The following is a 15,643-nucleotide window of genomic DNA, read 5'->3' on the forward strand; positions in this document are numbered from 1 at the left end:
ACCCAACGTGGCACAGCACGCTCTAGCCCTGCTCTTTCGGCCTAAACCCATCCTATTTGGTTCTGCAAACAGCTGGCCAATCTCCACGTTTCACATGCCAGAATCTTAGCCTTATTTTAATCAGTGCTTCCAGAACCACATAGGGAAGGGAGTGTCAGAGCTAGGCAGGATGGGTGAGGCCAGATACTCGTGCTTTGTGAGCAGGGAGAAGGGGATTGCCATTCAAGGCCATCACTCAAAAGAACCCGTCACTGTTCCCCCTCCTTTCCCTACCCAGCACGAGCACTGCAAAACTAAGTACCTCCTACAGAGGGCAGGTCTCTCATCTTGGGTCTTCTTCCAGAGCTATCTCTGCTGCTCTATCTGGCACATCCTCAAAAGCCCGGACTGTTCTTTGGCACAGCCTGACCTTGGCTCACAACCTTGACAGCCATTTCAACAGCATTTTCCATCCCCTTCTCTCAGTCTCTTGCTGCCCTGATGTTGTAAACTTGCACTCTTGGGTCCACAGACAGGCTGCTCAGCTCAGCCCGAGCAGACAAGCTTCTCTCTGCCCTCTTTTCCTCTGAAAGCAGCTGGATCCAAGGCTTCACTGCACTGTATATTCAGACCATCTATTTCTTCTAGCACCATTCAGCACAAAGTGGAGTTCCTTGCCTGGTGTGTGGAAAGTCACTTAGGGACCAGCGTGGTCCAGATTCCACATGAAAGTACAACTGCATCGCCACAGCATCCCGATACTCACCAGCACCCACGCACTCACCTAAGCCAAGGGGTGAACACTCTCACCACAGCAGCTCAAGAGACACAGTCACAGAGAAATGGATGCTGGCAAAAGGTGCCAAGCATTGCCATTTTTTTTGGCATAGTTTACCATACTTAACTTCAGGTACTCAACACAGATGTCTAAAGCTGGAGGCAGTTAAGACTCTCTGGGCTTCCTCTGCAGCGAACGGTGGGTGCAGGACTCAAGAGCCATTGCCTAGCTACTTTGCTGCTCTGAACTGCCCCCTCTTTTCCTCCCTAGAAGGGACTCACAGAGAATTTGCTGGCTCAAAGACGAGCCAGTCTCTTAGTGGGTACCTAACAACAGACAGTGTTAACTGCCCCCCAGCATCGGCGAAGATATTTGTACAGGCTTCTTTGAAGCATCATTCCAGATGAGCACACTTCAGAAAGAGCACTAACACCGTTAAAGGAAAGGTTACATGGCTCAGGGTTATTTCCCACTTTATCACCCCCAGCAGAAATGCCCTTTTCAAAAAGCAGTAGCAGCAAGGTGGCTGGCACTGCTCAGACGAAGTGGTGTGAGGTTTGTGCTCTCCTGGAAGCTGTATAACAACAACAAATATAACAATACCTGTCTATAATTGGCTCCTGAAATACATACTGACTATCCTGACAGAACAGCCTGCCGCTGAACTTGGGCCACTGGAAGTGAGAGGCGATGGTGAGAGGCCCAGAGGTGTCCCGCCTCTCCCAGGAAATGTCTTGCTTCCCCTACACTTCGTGATACCTGGCTCATCCCTAAAAGGCAAAATGTGCTTGTCAGAGACACTTGTATGCTGACGCTGTTGGGATGCAGTAGAAGGGAGTTGCCCAAATCATCTCTTTCTGCTGGATGGCAGAATGCAATCAGAGGCTCCTGTGAGCAGTCACAGAGAGTTCTCCCCCATCCCCTCCAATGTGGTTCTTAGGTCACCCCGGCGTGCAGGGGCCAGTGGAACCCGTCCACAGTCTAGTGCTTGTGCTTCATACTGGTGCGTAAAAGGGCAAGATTCCCACCACCACCAGAGAAGACCTTTTACAGCAGTTAGACCTTCTGAGGCGCAAAGCAAGACGCCAGGCAAAACCTGGTTCCATCAGAACGGCTTCCCTCCTGGAGAATTATCTGCATAGTGGCTTAAAAACTGAGCCCAAGTTAAGCAGCCATCACAAAATAGCTATTAAATCAAGGTGGTATCTTCAGCTTCAACCTCAGTTCATGCAACCACATAACTGGTGGGACAAACTCCCAACTAACACACCAGCCAGCCAAAGATGACCTGGCCTAGGCTGTGCAAAGGGCCCTGGGAAATAGCAGACAGGTTATAGGGATGACAGCATGTAGGAAGACCCGATAGTACCTCAGAATGTGGGGTCTCCCCCAGCCCCTCTTCATTTCTCTCCTTCTTGGAATGCATTGCAGCAGAGGAATGGCGTTGTCTCTTCCGCTTCCGTTGCTTCTCCAAGAGCTTTTCAGAAGCTGGGATGTAACAGAAAGACCACTCAAGGAAAATGCAGAAATAATTCCCTTGCTATGGGTGTGACCAAGTCCTGCACTGTTTCTGAGAACTTCAAGCTGGGTCCTACTGTCTTTGAGGGCATAAGGGCTGGGGCAATACCAGCCTCCAGGCAGTCTGACCTCTGTCCTGCAGCTACTGGAGGACCACTGATTCTTACCGGTTTAAGCTTCTTTTGTTAGGCTGCTGAGCAGTATCACTGACTTTCCTGAGACAGCCCTCCAGCAGAAAAGAAGAAATGCTACCAACACAAAGCTTACATCGCCAAGCAAATGCTGGTAACTACCTCCACCCACCGCACTGCAACAAAAACTTCCTCATGTCGATACCAACACGATACAAAGGCAGATGGGGAGAGAGTGCAGTGAAACTGTCCATGGGGAAGGGCAGCCACTGTTGAGCCTGGTCACAGCATGTCATCAGGCAAAAGACAGCATATTGGTACAGGACCTGTGCTGATGAGTTTCCTTCAAGCACCCAGACTATGAATGAGAAGTGAACATCTCTCAGAAATACGAACCCACCATCTCCACTCTGCATGCAGAAACCAAAGACATAACAGTACCTCGGGTAAACAAGCTCAGTACCTATTTCTTCTGGCACTGCCTCAGCTGAGGCAAGAGCCCTCTGAGAGCCCAGGACATGTAAGCCCTTACACACACAGACACACAAAGCCACAGGCACTATCCAAATGTCACCAACAGTCTACCCCACAGCCCTGCCCCTACTTACCTTCTCCCAGGTCTGAGAAATGGGCTGGTGAGTAGAGCTCAGAGCTGTCACTCTCCGAAGGGCCAGTGCCCTACAAATACACAACACAGTCAAGTCACCAGAAGCAAATCAGAGATGCACATTCCTCACCCCTTCAGAACCTTTATGAATGACTGCAACACGGAACTTACAGTTCAGGTCACGAATTCATCAGTGATTAGAGACTTTACAAGATAACATTTGTTTTGCGTGTGTGATAGATCCCACATGGAAAAGCCAGTCTCTAGGCAGGGGAGGAATGCTGAGTCTGCTGTGTCTTGTGCCCACCAGCATCATCCGCTGCTTCCTGAGCTCTCCCAAAAAGGCTGCCAACACCCTGTAAGCTGCTGGGAACAGAGACTCTCTTGCAGCTTTACACTTTTACGGAGCTTAAGACTGAAATACACTGGCCTCTGCACTACTGTAACCATGATAACTGTATTAAGACTGTGCCACAGAGAAAGAAAAAGGAAAGGAGGAAAACTGTTATTAATCAACCTTAGAAAGAGCAGCAACAAGTCTCGTGCAGGTACACCTGAAATAATTCTTCACGAGTTGCTTTTTTCCAAACCATGTCACTGACTACCAAGTATTTAGTGGAGAAGAGCAGCGTTTTCTTTAAAAATCTGCACCAAGCACTGTATACTACATGTAATACAACTCAAGCCTCCATCCTGCTACAAGCTCTGCACTGGTACCATTCACCAGCTCACTTGGGAAAACACTGCTCAGAGGAAATCTGATGGAAGCGGACAAAGCTGGAGGTTCAAGCTCAAGCTATACTGCAACGTAACAGTGACAGAAAGCCTCTGCACCGAACATTTCTGCTCACACCTTCCCAACCAGCATCCAGATGACTCCTTTTCCATAGAAATCAATTAAGAGAGGAGATTTTACAGACAAAACTAGCCAATCCCCATTACAAGTGGGGAGGGGTGGGGAACACATCTGTATTCAGCAGATTTCTTCATCACAGCACAGCAACCAACACCTTTGGGAAGGGTGGACCTTTGCTGCTGGGCCACAGCCAACAACAAAACCACAGCCCATTGTGCACTCTCATTCACCAGAGCCTGCTGTCTAGGCTCGTCTTCTATCTGGCTTTCAAAAGAGCTGGAAGAAAAGTACCTTCTTTGGGGGAGTCCACTCCTCCTTCTTTGGCATAAAGGCAGTGTCCAAATCATTGGATTCCAAGAGCTTTTTAGTGGGCTTCCTTTGACGCTTGCTTTCGAAGTTTCCTGCAATGAAATGCTTCACATCAGGTAAATGGGGGTTTTCTTCTCTTCAATCAGGCTAAGACCATTAAGCAAGTATCACCCAATCGTTAAAACAATTTGCTTCACCCTGTCTTTGGGATTATGAGATCCTCGGGCAGAAAGGATTGGACAATTACCTGTTTCTGTACTTCCATAAAAATGGACCTCAGCCTGCCATGACCTTCAAGCATACCTCAATATGCAATACAAAAATCCATCCACAGAAGAGAGACTATGAAGTCAATGCCAGCAGGTGACACAACCTGGCAGCGCAATTCAGATCATAATTTCCCAATCACTTTGATCTGGCATAAGTCAGTCAGTCATACCACTGACAAATACAGCCCTGCCTCCACTCCCACGCCACTCCCACCAGCATTCATGCTGCACATCGTAAACAGGCTAAAGGACACGCTCCCGGTTAAATCCTCCAGGGAACAGACAACCCAAACAAACTAGCTGTAACCTGCACCATTTCCTACTCAAGTTTCTTGCTGGCAGCCAGGAGGTAACAAGTTGCTAGACCTGTGCTTATCCACACTAATTTTGGCAGTACAAACTTAGAATGACCAGGAAATGATGATGCTATGAGTGCAAGACACTCCAGGGAAAATGCCTGCTACCCATCCTACCCTGTGCATCTGTGTGCTTTATAAGCCTCGGCCGTGCCCCTTCTGTGACACCCACCTCTACGTACACTGCCTACACACCAGCACCTAACGGAGGGACATCGTTCTCAAGGCAAGCCCCTGTCCACAGCTTGAGCTCTGTGAGCTTCCGCAAGACGTGAGTTTTCTCAGGAGGGCGAAGAGCTACGCAACCTCTGCACACTGGATGTTTGCTCGCACTGCTGCACCCTGTACTGTTCTCCTGCATCTCCAACCTCATGTTCGCATCCCCAGATTTTCCTCCTTTAATCCTCCCCAGCTTTCCATTTCCATCTGACACCCACAAGCTGCCAAAGGCAATACCTTTGCCCTCAAACATAACAGGCTAACTGACCTCCCAGTGACCACACCTCTCTGCTTGGTTTAATTTTTTTGACCACAGGCCCTTTAGAAGAGGAAGTGTTCTCTCCAAGTTAGCACAGCAGAACACCAGGGCTTTAACCCTGGACTTGTCTTCAGACACTACCAGAGAATGAACATACTGCAAAGTAGACCCTGATACTAACTGCTGGAACAGGAAAAAAGCCTGTCAGACCACACTCGCTCTTTGTACACCGTGCCTTAGCAAAAGCTAAGGCCCTGGCTTGCTGCTAGTAGAAGTCTCCGACAATTGCTACAGATGCTTAGAGCCTCTAACAAAAAAAAAGGCTTTTCCAGAGGGATTTCTGTGCTACAATTTCCTCAGCTCACTACGAGAGCAAAAGGTCACCCCACAAGCTATGCGGGTTAGACCTTGTGTATCGACCTCAGCACAGCATGTTCATCCAAAGCATTTTAACAGCAGCAAGAGACCTTCAAGCTAAAGGAATGCCACCGTTTGCAAGCACAGATGGTGAGGACTCAGGAAAGGCGTTGTGACTTTCTTCATTTGGACAAAGGGGTATTCTGTGCCAGGACCTAAGGAGGACCAGCACACACTACAGAAAGCTAATAGCTGAAGTGTAATCACCCAGCTCACTGGGTCACCCGCTGCACCTGCCCTCTCTCCCTTCCCAGCACCAGTAATGGTCACTGAATGAAGCAAAGCAAAATAAACTGAGACATCAACACCTACTAACCTCTTCACACTGACCACAGCCACAATTTCCACTGAACTTGCAACACATTCACTTATGGGAGCAGAATCACACAACCTCCCACCCACCTGATTTCAGGAATCTCTCTTCTGCATCTGGAGAAGCAGACACTTCAGAAACATCCGAGGAAGAGAGCACCAGCTCTGGAAAATCTGAAGGTCCTTCTAGAAGTTGATCAGTGGGATCAGTGGAATGGGATCCTAGTTCTGAGAAGGAGCACTCTGCTTCAAGGATAGGAGGGGACTCTTTGGTTGAAGATGGAGTTGAAACCAAAGAACTCTGCCCCCGCTGGGTATCTCTGTCAGGACTACATTGTGCAGGAAGACCTCCTTCAAATTCAGACCTCACCACAGAATTCACCTAGCATAGCGAAACATGTTGGTGAAAACATTCATCTTGCATGACACTGCACAAAGCAGGAACACTCAGCCAGCAAAAACGCATCAAAAGCACGCAGACCAGAGCCCCAGGTAATAACCATGAAGAGTACATTAGCCCTCACCCACCTTTTGCAATTGCTCCTGGCCCTTCTTTGATTTTTTCTTGGGTGCAAATAAGTGATCATACTCTTCTGCATATTCCAGAAGCCGTTTACTTGGTTTTCTAAGGCGCTTCCTCTCTGAATGTACTAAGAAAAAGGAAAGCAGCTTCAAGACTGTGTTTCTGAGGTGAACACAAGTCAAAATTCTCCTCGTGATCTGCAGACAATAGTTGTTCCTGCCTTCTCTTCCAGAGGCTCCATGTGGGAAGAGCCCTGATACTTCTTCCTCTTTGATATGGCCTTGTAATTTTTAAGCTTCCTGTTTTCCATAATCCTGACATGGCAGGTGGGATTTTTAAGGACCTAAGGCACTTCAAGCAGTTCAGATAAGGTATCAAAAAACATCCTATAGGCGACTGAGAGACTCCTAGAATTTCACCCAGCATCACCCTAGACAAACCACATGTAACCTTCTTGCGGTAATTTTACCGAAACTGAAGACCGTTAGCAACTCATGTTACTTTTGCTGTTAACCCAAACTGCTTTGGTTTTAGCAGAGGGACAAACACTGTTTTTCACATAACAGGGTTCAGTCACTGGTTTCACTAGTAACACATAAGCCGAACTCCTTCCCTTCCCCTCCTCCCTGGCATATTTTTGTACACACTACAAGAGCCTTGTACTCCCCATCTGCTACCGCAAGCCCATTTATCGCCTTTGCTTCATGACAATAGATTCCACGGTGAGACCAGGGAGTGAACAGCCCTCGCCAGAGACTGCAAGCTCTTCAGAGCTCACACGTCTCTATTTGCACAACGCCGCTCCATCGCGAGGGACATCTGGTTACAGGTATTTCCTCGGTACAAACCTAACCACCCAGGCTATACCACCTCAACACCCCAACGCATGGCAAACTCAATTTTCTCACCTCCTGGAACACCCCTGACTTTCCCCCTTTTTTAGTTTTCAAAATTATTAAATAATGTTGTTGAAAGATTTCTCCTAGTCACAGAAACATCTGCAGTCTCCTGGAAGTTTCAGAAACAAACAGTAAATATTCTTTTTGCTTCTTTTCATGTGTAGGAGGTGGCTTTTTCTTTAAAACGGAAGCATTTTATAACAGAGCATTCCAGCCCAACACTTCAGAACAGGGATGGTGGACAAGATTGCTACACTTTATTGTGGCTTTGTGGTTAAACAAGCATGAAAACGTCAAACTTGGCCAAAAGAGAAGAAACAACTTTCTCAAACACAGCTATTTTCGGCCTCTGTTAACGCTCTGCACAGGTGTTTCAGTGAAATACACATTTCAGCACATAACCAGTTATAGGATAAGTCTCCTCACCGGACAGCTATCTAGAGCCCCAAAGCCGCGCAGCAGAGCACACAGCACTGTGCCAGAAGGGCTGCCTTAACTGCATTTTTTCCCCCAAAGTGAATCCCGTACAAGAATCCCTAATGCAGTCTGATTGGCACTGGCAAATGACATACCTGACAAAACTGTAATTTCTAAAATTGTTTTAAATCAGAAAATTCCACCAATCTTCACTTCTGCCTTCTTTGCTCTAAATCACACCAAAAGTTTGTAGCAAAACTATGCCAAACATTGCCATTCAACTACGATGAAGACTTTATAGTTTGAGCTTAGTGGAAACTACCCAGTTGTGACTGCCATCTGCAGCGATCCCTCACACCGATGCTCTGCCTGCTGTGGACGAGGATTAGCCACATCTTCTCAGAGCACTGGCAAACAGCCGAAACTCCCCCTCTTCTGTAAGCTGCAGTCAGTCTAACTTCCAGCTTCATTCTCTCTATGTAATCGCCCTCGCCTGACATAAAAGGAAGACTGGTTTCCACAAGGGGGCTTTTCACAGAATTAGAGGTTTACTCAGTCCCACCAGCACGCTGGGGATGTTACAGCAGCCCAGACAGCTCCTCAGACACAGAGTCTCCAGTGCCTCCATACGACACATCTGTACAGATAAGCTTCAGGCATGCTTCAAGGCTCACGTGCTATTTAGGGCAGGGGAATTACATGACACTGCAGCTGCTGACCCATCACTTTTGGAAGCAAACCCAGGCCCTCACTTTGCTGCATCCCTGTGTGCACCACCAGGACAGCTCTGCACTCCCCTCCACCAACGCCCCCCCGCCCAGAAGCCTGCTGCTGCCTTCCTCTGCCACTTCTCTCCTAACATTACCACCTCTGAGCAGCTCTTCTTCTCTAGCTCTCTCTGTGGACTTCCATCTTCACCTCACACAGCACCATTACAGGGACGCTTCAACTGCAAAACCCTCATGAAGCCATGAGAACCTGGCTGCATCTTCGTGCAAAGGAGAAGTCGCTCCCTCCAGCATGGTGCAACGCTCCCGTGGCAGAGCCCTGCCAGCCCCAGCACAACGTGCATCCTCTCGCCTGCTTGGTGAAGACTTAAGTCCTCAAAACCACACAGCCACAGCCAGAGGAGTCAGTGAATGATTAAGCTTGTCATTATTTCAAACCAGAACTTTTACCCTGTGCATTACATCCTATGGCATCATTTTCTATGCCTGCTATGACCTGCCTTGGGCAGGTCCTACAACCACTAAGCCAGGAGCTGCCTTTTCCACACTGAAACAGAGGTGCAGGCAACCTCCAGCAACCACTAACAGCAAAACACACACACCACAATGTGCACTGAGGGAACACATAAGTGGCAAAATGCACACAGGTTCAAAATTCTGTCAAGTTACATTATTTTATGATACTGCAAATAGATCAGGGCAATGTAGTTTGGCGAAATCTATGAAAAATTTCATTTTGTTGTTTTCATTAAGGTTTACCTCCCCAGATTCTTCGCAGAAGCCTGAGGATGGTATGTCTTGAACATGATATTCCCCACACACACACTTTAATCAAATGTCCCCATCCCTGTGGGAGAAGCAGGGCTGTCTGACCCCTTGTGGTCCTCAGAAGCTTCCTCCTTCCTAGGTCATTTCCCTCCCAATGATGTTGCCTTACTTCTGCCTACCATCTTCCAGACCCACCTCCCTGGAAGCTTCCCCCTCTTCTGTCCTCCCTCTTACCCCTCAGGCAGCCACACCAGAACTGTAAATTCGGAAATCTGTGGGGTTCCCCAATCGTTATTAGCAGCTAATAAAATTCCACGCTACAATGCCAAAAAACAACCCCAACACATTGTCTCAATGAAATCCTACAGAACAGACCAAAAACAGACTCTGTGTCAGCACTAGAGAAAAAAAAAAAAAAAAGCAGCCACTGAGGCTGCTTCCCACAACTTCCTAGCGCTGATCAGCTAACAGCAAGCACGTGGCTCTAAGGAACACATTATGAACGTTTAAGTTTTAAAAAGAAAAATCCCAAACTTGGAAGGACGCTTTACCTTTCACTGTGGAGGAACTAATGATTTGTAACATATTTAAGCTTTCTGACCAAAAAGCTAAGAAAAATCCCATAATAACTCTGCCTTCTTTGTTCTCCATGCTTACAGAGAACCCAAAACCAACATATCACACCTTCTTCAGCTCAGATGTATACATCTCCATGTTGTCAAACAGCCCCAAGTTCCATAACTTATGCTTTAAATGAAAAAGTACAAAATGTATACAAATACACACTCTGGCGCAAGTCCAGCTCCCTTACCTTGTGCAGAGAATTCAGACTGGGGAGCAAAGTTGCCAAGCTCTGTTTCTGAGTCCATCACACTGTTGTTTGGCTTACCACACACATTCAAACGTTTCTCAACTAAGTCTAAACGATTCGCATAGTCCTGATCTGTCAGGTCTCCCTCAAGCACCTTTGAATGAGGGGAATGCCTACGTCCCAAGCACTCATTTCCCTTCAGTGAAAAGCCACGAGAATTCAGGCCAAAGGCACTCTCCAAGTTTCCTTGTTCCCTAGATCTACTGATGTGCTTATTAGATCTAGCACTGCTTTGGTTAAAACGCTGCCATCGCTTTTTGGGTGCTACGTGATTTATATCATTAGACTCATCACCAAGAGAGCTCTCACTATTTGCCTCTGAATCCAAGTCTGGACTCTGCCCATTTGCAGCAGAAGTGCAGCTCTCAATATTTCTACCAGCTTCAGGTCTCCTTCCAATACGATCTAAATTGTCATCAGATAAACTGGCAGAGTCTTCATCAGTTGAACGTTCTGTTAAATCAACAGACTCTTTCCTCTCAGTATCTTCTGCTTCATTACCTAGAGGACTGGTAACCGAACCATGAACGCGGAATGCATGTTCTCCTGAATCTCTGGATAACCGACTTAGCAACTTACTTGGCCCTCCTGGTTTTAAGTCCTTTCTGTTTGAAACTGTTTTATCTCCAAGCTTTGATGACTGCTTAGATTTTGAACAGTTGCGTTTGGGCACGCAATTTGTGCCGTTTGTCCCAGAAACAGCAGTACTTGCGGACTCCCTTTTACTAGTACCAATCCCCGTCAACTTGGTTGGAGGATTGCGTGAAAATGAGGACTTGCTTATAGAGGAGTTTGGATTTACTGTTTCCTGGACACAATCTCCATTTTTTTCTATTTTATACGGGGGACCTACAATAGACAAGGACTTCAGACCACTCGCAGAATTGCTTCCAGAACCATCAGCTGTGCTGGTATTTCGAAAAGGGACTACATTTTGACCAGTCATCAGTTGCTGCTCTTTTGTCTTACTGTCATGCATATCCTTCAACATCATTAACAAGGTGCTGAACTTGTAATCTGGCTCAATAGGCAATCGACCATGACCAGAGGCGGAAGAGAAAATTAAAGGTACTGTGGCCTTTGGAGTGCCAGAGTCACTAGCATCATCATTCATGGACCGATAAGACAGCTCCTTCAGCTCCGACAAGACGTGTTTCACCACTGCTGTTTCTATTTCAGCAGAATCCCTGGGTTTCTCATGGATGTTGTTTAACAGTTTTTGACCATCAACTTTTCCACTTCTCTGAAGAGAATCTCTCTGAAGGCCAGAGAAACCTTTGGTATCAGAAGAGCAGCGATTCACACCACCCTCCTCTTCTGCAAGAGAAGGCTCTAACCCAGCAACTTTTTCTTTATGTTTGCATTTTATACTCCTGATTCGGGGCAATTTCATGCTTTTCGGTTTTAAGATTGCTTGATTTGCAACAGCAGGCCAGGAGCTGTCCTTGGAAACACTTTGGGGAGTAGTGTGTTTGTTTGCTAGGGAAAGATTGTCATTTCTCACATCTGAAGAGCAGTCAAGAGCCGTCAACGACATCTCAGCATCAGAGAAGCCTATTTCAAGCTCCCCATCTGCAAATTCAGCATCAAGTCTGCCAGTTACTGAACTTCCCAAAGGTTTGTGATCTCTGTATGACTTCTTCCTGGCCCTTCTGTTGCTCTTCTGAGAAAGATACATGGAAAGTTTAATGTTTCCACTTGACATAACAGGAAATTCCTTCTCCACTTTATCTGAAGAATCACTAACTTCAAGAGCACTAGAGGCTCTCTCTGAACTTTGGTCCACGGTATCTACATCACTGTTCCCACCATCTGAGAGGGAAGAGGATGAATCAGATTCAGGTTGCTTTTTCTCAATACCAGTATCAGATGCAGAATAGTGTATTTGTAATTTGGAACTGCATAAAATGCCGAGGGAGCTCTTCTCTCTCTCCAAAGATGCACTGGAAAACAAATCCCCTTGGAGCGCGTTCTTCAGAGCATCACTTTTGCGATTCTCATAGTCCGGTTTCAAAGGTGTCTTTTCAAAACGTCTTTCTCCAAAGGAGGAAAGCAAATGGTTTTCCCTGGTGCTACTGGATGCAGTCAGGCTGTTGGCAATCCGGCGAAGTTCATGAGACGCGTGTTTATCTGGTAGGTCCCCAACAATCATGTTTCTAACTATGCTCTCTGGCGTTTTTCCTTTGATTTCTCCCCTAGATGCTTCCCCTCTTGTGCCACTCTTTTTTACTCTAGTCCTTTTTCTGCTGTCAGAGCTCTTTTTCATGTGTGGCTTAATGTGCAATTTTCCTTTTTCACTGGCCAGGTGTCTGGAGTCAAACGCCAAGGATTTAAAACAGCCATTCAGCTGCCTGTCCCTTTCTGCTCCAGGGCCATTGGCATAGTATTCTGACTGCACTTCCTTCTCGCTGTCCAGCTCGCTGGAGTTCTGGCTGCACTTCTGATCCTCTGGCCCCCCAAGAAGAATGTCTTCTGCCTGTCCAACACTGACTTCCCATTTAGCCATAAATCTTTGAGGAACCTTAAAGTTGGAGGAGACAAAAGAAAAGAAAGAAAAAATTATTTGATGGGGTAAGCAACACGACAAAAGTGAGACAGACACGCACAAGGCACAGAGCAGCGTGATAGTCCTACATTGTGCATCTTATCTTCAAGACAATCGCACGGATTCCCAGAGACTGTGACTAGTGGACAGAGAAAATACTCCTCCTCGATCAGTACCCTGCACTCCTGCTGAGCCTAATAAAAATCCCTGTTCCCAAAACAGCAAGAAGGTCCTTACACACACAGGTCTCCCAGGAACCAGATGCCCTGGCATCCCAGCACACCCTGAACATAACAGCTGGTAAAGAGGAATGCACACAGTATGGATCCCTGGCACAGAAATGCAAAGCAACAGCCAATAAGCACCTCAAGGCAAACGCAGCATCATTTTCCTCAAAATATTTGAGCAGACATGTTTGCTTTACTCATTCTTGATTCTTCCTGCATCCCTTGAACTCAGAGCATGATTCAATCTTCCCTCTCCATCAACTCACCTTGGTACAAACATGAAATCCACACACAAACACACACAAAATGTACTCTATCAAATTCAAGACATCCATTTCCCAGCTTTAACTCTCTACCTTTAGTATAAAACACAAAGCACTTTCCATACTGGACAGGAATCTCTCCTAACATCTAAAAACAGCAAGAAACTTGTTTCTTATCCACACGCGTAGTTCCTGGCTGCGCAACAGCAAGTCAAAGGCTTCACAACTGCTCCTAAAATCAAAACCACTTCCAAGGCAGGAGGAACTACTCACGTTTCTGACACTTTTCCTTTAAAAAAAAACCCCATACCAACAAAATCTCATCTCAGCCAATTAAAAAAGTTTTATGGAGCCTGGTAGCAAAGCAGCCAAAGTCTCTCAGCTTCACATCAGATCTTGGCTTCCAGGGATGTAAACCTGGACATTTATGTGAGCAACAAAGATTGGATTCCCTCTACTGCAGCCACACTGGCACCACCATTTACATACAGGATGAGATTCTAGCCATGCAGCACTTCCAGGACCAGAAAAGTTACTTGGGAACATGAAACTAGTTGTTAGGGCGCTGGGAACACAAGGAGAAAAGTCCTTAGCGAAGATACTGAACATGCCCTTGGAAAAGGAAAACCAAATGAAAGCATTACACCCAGGGACTTGTATCTGCAAGAGCACATTTAATCTATGGTTTTGCATTAACATGGGTTAAGTACTTAACTGCTAATAAACCTCTTGGAAAAAGAGAAAAAGAAAAACCACACACCATTGTCTAGTATGACTATCTGCTCTCTTACAGTCATGCAGCAGCCTCTGTACTTCTTCACTTCAGCAATTCTGAAAAGTTAATTTCTCCAGTCACCTTCCTAAAGATGTAGACCAGACCCCTGTGTCACATTACATTACACCGGCTACAACCGCTCAGGGCTGTTATGTTTGGAAACGGAGATGATGCGATGAGCCACAAAACTCATTCCCACAGGCTCACTGACAAAGCATTTTCCAAGTCAAATTAAAAGTCCTCACAGGTTTCTATACAGAGAGTTACCGAAGCAGGGCTAAAAGCCCCACTGCCTTATCGCAGTCAGCGATCTAGTGAAGCGTGCAACCTCACCTCTGCCTCAGAGCAGCCAAAAGAGGCTGCCAGAGAGCACAAGAAGTTATTTAGAAGCGGCATCAGGAGAGGGCTGCGCTGCTGAACCCGCTGCTGAACCCGTCTCACACCGACTCCTCTGCTCCTCTGCCTCTCAGAGCTGTCTAGGGCAATAAAAGCAGCAGGCCACACCCTGACATAGGAGAGAGCCTACAAACTCCTGGCAGCTTATAAACTGTGCTCATTGTAAGGATGCAAACAATCACATCCCTGGCTGCGTTGCTGCAGTCACTGCCAGACAGGAAAGCTGCCCAAGTGCAGTTCCAGGCATGAAGGAGTACTTTGCACCGTGCAGATTCAAAGAATCAAAAACATATTAGAGAAAACAGATCTTTCACCTTATGTTTGTAGCCTTTTTCCTTTTGTTTTCCTCTTCTCCGAAGGACAGGCAGCTCTTCAAACTGATGTCTTCCTTCAAAGAGGACAATAGCTTTCCCAGCAACCCAGGTTTTCTCTGAAGCTTCTCCTAAGGCATCCACATAGTACTCTCTGTATGGTCTCCGATTGGAAACTATTTTGAGAAATTTAACAGAATTAACCCCTTGCATATAACAGAATAAAGACATGCAAAAAGAATCAAAGAAAGCAGTAACAATTTGCCAGTTAATTCTCAATGACTTTTCGCTTAATAACATTCCCACACGAACACCAGTTCTGGGGATTTCTACTCAGAACTAAGGGAGACTCCTTTGATCTCTGCTGTCTATGTTCTGTGTTACTACTCTCTAATTTACTTTTTTTCTTACAAGCGATTGATTAACAGGTCTAAGATGGGTCATCTCCTTAGATGTAGTCAAAGACCACAGTTTGGCTGAAAAAAAATTGCAAAAATATCCAAATCGTGCTAGGCAGGACACTTCTTTATGCTAAATTAAAACAGTCCAGTCCACTTGACCATTGGGAAAAGGGCACACTGTGCTGACAACACCCAGAAATGACACCCTTCTGGACAGGATTTACTCACACGGGTTGAACTGCCCCCACCAAAATATATTCCACCTTGTTCAATGCTTTGTTACCAAACTCTTATTTAGGACATAAGACATCAGCAGCAGTATTTAAATAAGTACACATATGCACACACACTCTACAAGGACTAGCTGCAGCATGACAAAACATTAGTTGCAGTGAGTATCTCCATAATGTAGGCACAAAGGTGCAGAGCAAAAGAAGAAACTCAACCGTAAGGGTACAATCAAAGACTTTTCAAAGGTGCTTTCTGCGTGAGAATGCCGAACAGACACG

At 46.3% G+C, this 15,643-nt stretch overlaps 1 protein-coding gene across 4 annotated transcripts in view; it reads right to left on the minus strand.

The window, feature by feature from the left end:
• The window catches only part of NSD1 (nuclear receptor binding SET domain protein 1), a 67,292-nt gene that overhangs the window by 29,783 nt on the left and 21,866 nt on the right, over positions 1-15,643 (minus strand). For all 4 annotated transcript variants that reach the window (XM_086470803.1, XM_086470806.1, XM_086470804.1 and 1 more), the window contains 7 exons: positions 14,737-14,909; positions 10,157-12,737; positions 6,539-6,660; positions 6,101-6,392; positions 4,161-4,270; positions 3,015-3,084; positions 2,127-2,245 (listed from right to left, as the gene is read on the minus strand). In XM_086470803.1, the coding sequence (XP_086326929.1) occupies positions 2,127-2,245; positions 3,015-3,084; positions 4,161-4,270; positions 6,101-6,392; positions 6,539-6,660; positions 10,157-12,737; positions 14,737-14,909 (3,467 nt within the window). The remainder of the gene's footprint in view (positions 1-2,126; positions 2,246-3,014; positions 3,085-4,160; positions 4,271-6,100; positions 6,393-6,538; positions 6,661-10,156; positions 12,738-14,736; positions 14,910-15,643) is intronic.

The sequence above is a fragment of the Leptosomus discolor genome, chromosome 10 (genome assembly GCF_034619465.1).
Source record: "Leptosomus discolor isolate bLepDis1 chromosome 10, bLepDis1.hap2, whole genome shotgun sequence".
NCBI lineage: Eukaryota > Metazoa > Chordata > Aves > Leptosomiformes > Leptosomidae > Leptosomus > Leptosomus discolor.